A 6,349-nucleotide genomic window follows, 5' to 3' on the forward strand; every position below is an offset into this window, starting at 1 on the left:
CCCCCGCTCCGCCCCCCCCGCCCGAACTGCTGAGGGGCTGGACCCCGCCGGGCTGCTATAAAAGGGCCGGCCGGTGCGGAGGTGCCGCAGTGTCGCCCGCCTCCTCCTAGCCTCAGGGCTCCTTCTCCGCCGGTGGCCGCACCCGCTCCGGCCACGATGAGCTTCAGCGGCGCCGACGCGCTGCTGGGCGCCTTCGCGCCGCTTCACGGAGGCGGCAGCTTGCACTATGCACTGGCTCGCAAAGGCGGCGCGGGCGGAGCGCGCTCTGCAGCCGGCTCCTCCAGCGGATTCCACTCATGGGCGCGGACCTCCGTGAGCTCCGTGTCGGCCTCCCCGAGCCGCTTCCGAGGCGCCGGGACTACCTCCAGCACCGACTCGCTAGACACCCTGAGCAACGGACCGGAGGGCTGCGTGGTGGTGGCGCGCAGTGAGAAGGAGCAGCTGCAGGCGCTGAACGACCGCTTCGCGGGCTACATCGACAAGGTGCGGCAGCTCGAGGCGCATAACCGCAGCCTGGAGGGCGAGGCGGCGGCGCTGCGGCAGCAGCAGGCGGGCCGCGCAGCCATGGGCGAGCTGTACGAGCGCGAGGTGCGCGAGATGCGCGGCGCAGTGGTGCGCTTGGGCGCGGCTCGCGGCCAGCTGCGCCTGGAGCAGGAGCACCTGCTGGAGGACATCGCGCACGTGCGCCAGCGCCTGGACGACGAGGCCCGGCAGCGCGAGGAGGCCGAGGCAGCGACGCGCGCACTGGCCCGCTTTGCGCAGGAGGCCGAGGCGGCGCGCGTCGAGCTGCAGAAGAAGGCACAAGCCCTGCAGGAAGAGTGCGGCTACCTGCGGCGTCACCACCAGGAGGAGGTGGGCGAGCTGCTCGGCCAGATCCAGAGCAGCAGCGCCGCGCAGACGCAGGCCGAGGCGCGCGATGCCCTCAAGTGCGACGTGACGTCGGCCCTGCGCGAGATCCGCGCGCAGCTTGAAGGCCACACGGTGCAGAGCACGCTTCAGTCCGAGGAGTGGTTCCGAGGTTTGCAGGCGCGGGGGGCAGGGAGGAGGGGCGCCCCCTGGTGGTCGGACATCGAGAGGCAGGGTGGTGTGACCTAGGGGGTCGGTGGAGTCGGCCTAGAGGGCTGGTTGGATGGTGCGGTTGCTCAGGTTCCCCCAGCAAAGGGCACGCCCCTTAGCTAAAAAACAGTTTTACCCTGGGTCTTATGTGCGGCACTCCCCGCCTCTTCCTCCCCACTCTAGGTTCTCCTTTGGCCTTCTCCAGGGTCCTTGTATCTGTCCTTCAATTCTCAGTCCTCTCTGCTCCTTCTCCCAAGTCAGGGTAACCCCTCGACTGTGAGTCAGCCCCACTTCCAACAGGTTCCCTCTTCCGCTCCAAAGCGGCGCCGGCTTCTAGTCGTTGGGGCCGGGGAGGTCCCTCATTGCCCCTCAAAGTAACATCCCTTCCCCGTCCAATGCTGCCCATCCCCCTCTTCTGCACACTGCAGGGGACCCCATTCTCCTGACACCTATCAGGCCCCTCCCCGCCACAGTCAGAGAGGGTGAGTCATTCTCACATTCTCTCTCCCCAGGAAGGCCATCATTACAACCAATTGGTGTGTGAGGCTGAAGGGGCCAGGGGGCCCTTGAATGTCCTCTCTCCCCTTCCTGAAAGCTGGGAGCCTCCCAAATCTATCTCCCTCCCCCACCTCCACGCCACCCTGAGTCAGCTAGGGTGCAGCTGCTGCAGCTCTGAAGCTGTGTCCAACACCCTCAGGGTGACTTTGACCCACACTCTGCCCTCTCTGGTTTTCATTCCTTTTGGGATTAGAAGGGGAATGGACCAACTGGGCTTCTTACCCTGGGGCGTTCCACGCTCCTTAAAACTTCTGCATTGTTCTTGGGAGAGGGCACAGAGGCTTCAGTGATTTTCAGAGAAGCCTGTGATACACAGTGGGTAAGAATCCTCACCCATTTGGATGGTCTCTAAGTCTCTGGAAGCACTAGGAGGGAAAACCAGAAAAGCTGGGGTTTGGGTGCATGGCTTTTCTGGTTCCTGCCTCTCCTCTGCGGTAGCAGAACCACCCCTCCCCCATCTCTGCAGCAGCAAGGCTCCTCCCAGAGCAAGCTGCCCTCTTGGACTTTGCTCTTCACCCTGGCAGACCATCCCAGGACTTCTGGATCACTCTTCCTCCTCAGCTCCTAAGACTCAGGTCCTGGGTATCATTATCTCAGGATTCAGGATGCTCACAGTCAGGAGGTTCACACTAGATCTCCAGACCCACTCTGGCCCCTGAAGCCTTCTGGGAACCTGCAGCCTGTTGCTCACAGGAGCCAGGGTGTGGCTGTCATGGGCACAGGGGCTCCTGTGCTAGAGAACGCGCAGCCAGGGGGAGGAAGGGACAGAGGAGCTGGCACACGGGCCTCAGACTCCACAGGGATTTGGGCTCTGCTATGGCTCCATGGCTCCCAGAGCCCTAATGCCTCTAAAGGTCATAGGCTCATTGATTTGTTCAACCCCAAGCTTGAGGTTAAGCTCCATGGGCCAGGTTTCATAACCCCCCCGCACTGCCAGCCTTTGTTGGGGAGGTGAACCAGAAGGGCCAGAAGAAATAGGGGCTTCTTTGCTGTGCAGGACCTGAGGCCTGCGTTTGGGGAGTCAGGGTGTGATCTTTGGAGCCAGATACACACTAGATTTGAACCCCAGTCCTGCTGCTCAAACTGGCCTGCTGGCCTTGGGCAGTGTCATCTGCCTGTCACACAGGAGAGGATGAGTGAAGCATCCACAATAGCCCCTGGCACTCAGGAGGTCCTTAACCCACGTGTGGCCCCTTCCAAATCCAGTTGTGTCTAACCCTGTGCCCTGCCTCTCTCCCCCACAGTGAGGCTGGACCGACTGTCCGAGGCAGCCAAGGTGAACACAGACGCCATGCGCTCAGCACAGGAGGAGATATCTGAGTACCGGCGCCAGCTGCAGGCCAGGACCACAGAGCTGGAGACGCTCAAAAGCACCAAGGACTCACTGGAGAGGCAGCGCTCTGAGCTGGAGGACCGTCACCAGGCTGACATCGCATCCTACCAGGTGGGCAGGGGTGGGGCAGAAAGCCAGACCACCTAACCTTGCTGGGTGACCCTGGACAAGTCACTGTCCCTCTTTGAGTGGAGAGCATAGGCCTTAGAGTCAGACATACCAGGGGTACCTGTATGTCTTTCTAGCTGTGTGACCCTAAGAAAGTTATCTGCCTCTCTCTGTGACTGAATTCTCTCAATGCAATTAAAAAAAAAAAAAGCCTCCTTTGCAGAGCTATGAAGATTAAAGAGAGAGATGAACTTCTCATGAGATGAGTGAGAGACAGCAGAGTCTTGGTCCTGGTGGGTGTTCAGTAAACAGTAACCAGTGTCTGAGTGAGGACAGCCTGGGAAGGCCTCAGCAGATACCTCCCACTAAAGACAATGATTGAAAGAAAGTGTCTAAAAATTCTTTTAGAGAACTTATTATACAAGCAGTATGTGGTTGTTGTAGAAAAAGAGGCTGCTTTTTGATCAGCCACGGTGGTTGCCTTTAAGTAGTGGCTCGGGGGCTTGGGTCGGGGAGAAGCCTCAGCTCGTGCTTAGTGTGCTTCTGTGCATGGTCTCAGCCATCAACGGCAGTTGCCTCCCAAGCCTTTACTGTGCAGGTGCTTTGGAGCACTGGGCAGACAACAGGGAGCCAAAGCAGACAAGTTCCCACTGAGCCCTTTCTAAGCTTAAGATCTGTAAAAATTCACCCATCATCCCAATGACCTGTGGTAGCCGTGGTCGGTGTCTGGCGTGTTCCATTCCAGAACACTCCCCAGGCTGAGGTTATACACACAGTGGGATGTTTGTTCCGGGTCCATGAATGAGGTCCTGAAGCTTTCACAAGGTGGGGCTGGCCTGGGCCTCTTTGGGTGTGCAGAGCCCACTCCAGCCTCGCTGGTGCCGAGGTCTCCATGGTGACTGACAGCAACGCATGTGTGACTTCTCCTCCCCAGGAGGCCATCCAGCAGCTGGATGCAGAGCTGAGGAACACCAAGTGGGAGATGGCAGCCCAGCTCCGAGAGTACCAGGATCTACTCAATGTCAAGATGGCTCTGGACATTGAGATCGCTGCTTACAGGTGAGGGGGCCGGGGGGCCTTTGGGTGGTGGGAGCCCTTGTGTTCTTAGAAGGAGAAGCCTTGGATTTTAAGATCTGCAGTGAGGTAGCCTGCTGTCTTAGAGACCAAAAAAAAAAATTTTTTTTCTTAATATTGTGAAATGTATACAGCATAAAATTTACCGTTTAGCCATTTTAAAGCCTACGGTTCAGTGGCATTAAAACTATTTACATTGCTGTCCAGTCATCACTATCATCTACCTCCAGAACACTTTTCGTCTTCCCACACTGAAATTCAGTGCTCATTAAACAAGAACTCCCTGATCCCTTCCCCTCCCTCCCCCGAGTCCTGGCCACCATTGTTCTGTCTTCTGAGAAGCAAATATCTTGAGCGTGACTTAGAGGGTCTGACAGTGATTTAGAGGGTCAAAGCTCCCCACCCTCTTCTCAGATTCAGCCAGCCAGAGGCCTGTCTTGGGAGAGAAAGGAGGGACTTGAGTTGTCAAGGACCTTTACAACTCTACCTCTTAAAGAGACTCTTTTCATTCATTATTTCATTGAAACCACCCTCTGAGGTAGAAACTCTTAATGACCCTGTTTTTACCAATGAGGAGACTGAGGCTTGAAGAGTTTGAATGGCTTTGCTAATAAGGTCACACTTCTAGTGGGAAGGAAAGTGTAGGAACTCTGTCCCTACTCTATTCCTAAAATTCAAAGGATGAGAATATAACAACAGAGCCTTGAAATTCAAATGGGAACATTCTAATACCTTTAAAGCCCAGGTTTATAAATGTGGAATTTCTTGCTCATACTCCCCCCTTTCTCTTAAACAACATTTTGAGGGACAATACATGTAAATTTTGTTAATATAGGCGTTCTCTCTTGAGGGCCATTTTTCAGAGGAAAAAAAGTTTAATAAGTGGTAGCCTTAGTTGAATTAAAACAAGAGCAATGCCATTGGGGTACAGATTCTGGTAGTCCTTGGGATGATCTGCTAGTGACCTCCTCCAGTCTAAGTGCCCACCATTCACATCCCTTCTTCCACCAAACTATGTATCACTACACACAGGGGGTCTTCGGAGTAACCCAGGAAGCCCCCTACCTCAGTGATCGACTTTGAGTTAATAGTAACATGTTTCATTATCCATTCTGCAGAAAACTCCTGGAGGGTGAAGAATGTCGAATTGGCTTTGGCCCGAGTCCTTTCCTCCTTCCAGAAGGACTCCCCAAGATCCCCTCCGTGTCCACTCACATCAAAGTCAAAAGTGAAGAGAAGATCAAGATGGTAGAAAAGTCAGAGAAGGAAACTGTGATTGTGGAAGAACAGACAGAGGAGGTCCAAGTGACTGAAGAAGTGACTGAAGAAGAAGAGAAAGAGGCCAAAGAGGAGGAAGGAGAAGCAGTAAAGTCTCCCCCAGCAGAAGAGGCTGCATCCCCAGAGAAGGAGGAGGCCAAGTCACCAGCCGAGGCCAAGTCCCCAGAGAAGGCCAAGTCCCCTGTGAAGGAGGAGGCCAAGTCCCCACAGAAGGAAGAGGCCAAGTCACCAGCTGAGGTGAAGTCCCCTGAGAAGGCCAAGTCCCCCGTGGAGGCCAAGTCCCCAGAGAAGGCCAAGTCCCCTGTGAAGGAAGAAGCCAAGTCCCCAGAGAAGGCCAAGTCCCCAGAGAAGCCCAAAAGCCCTGTGAAGGAGGAGGCCAAGTCCCCAGAGAAGCCCAAAAGCCCTGTGAAGGAGGAGGCCAAATCCCCAGAGAAGGCCAAGTCTCCTGTGAAGGATGAGGCCAAGGCTCCTGGGAAGGAGGTCCCAAAGAAGGAGGAGGCCAAGTCCCCTGTGAAGGAGGAAGAAAAACCCCAGGAGGTAAGAGCCAAAGAGCCCCCAAAGAAGGCAGAGGAAGAGAAAGCTCCAGCCATACCCAAAGCTGAGGAGAAGAAGGACAGCAAGAAAGATGAGGTGCCCAAGAAGGAGGCTCCAAAGCCCGAGGAGAAGAAGGAGCCTGCTGTGGAAAAGCCCAAAGAACCCAAAGCTGAAGCCAAGAAGGAAGAGGCTGAAGATAAGAAAAAAGCAACCACCCCAGAGAAGGAGGCTCCTGCCAAGGGGAAGGAAGAGGCCAAGCCTAAAGAGAAGACTGAGGTGGCCAAGAAGGAACCAGATGATGCCAAGCCCAAAGAACCCAGCAAAGCAGCAGAAAAGCCAAAGAAGGAAGAGACGCCGGCAGCACCGGAGAAAAAAGACGCCAAGGAGGGGAAGGCCGCAGAAGCCAAG

General features: G+C 55.8%; 1 protein-coding gene across 1 annotated transcript in view; it reads left to right on the top strand.

The window, feature by feature from the left end:
• The first annotated feature begins 156 nt into the window (after positions 1 to 156).
• The window catches only part of NEFH (neurofilament, heavy polypeptide), a 7,783-nt gene continuing 1,590 nt past the window's right edge, over positions 157 to 6,349 (top strand). The window contains exons 1-4 of the mRNA XM_010828736.1: positions 157 to 1,018; positions 2,859 to 3,058; positions 3,990 to 4,114; positions 5,248 to 6,349. Of these exons, the coding sequence (XP_010827038.1) occupies positions 157 to 1,018; positions 2,859 to 3,058; positions 3,990 to 4,114; positions 5,248 to 6,349 (2,289 nt within the window). The remainder of the gene's footprint in view (positions 1,019 to 2,858; positions 3,059 to 3,989; positions 4,115 to 5,247) is intronic.

The sequence above is a fragment of the Bison bison genome, unplaced genomic scaffold, assembly GCF_000754665.1.
Source record: "Bison bison bison isolate TAMUID 2011002044 unplaced genomic scaffold, Bison_UMD1.0 scf7180017864495, whole genome shotgun sequence".
Lineage (NCBI taxonomy): Eukaryota > Metazoa > Chordata > Mammalia > Artiodactyla > Bovidae > Bison > Bison bison.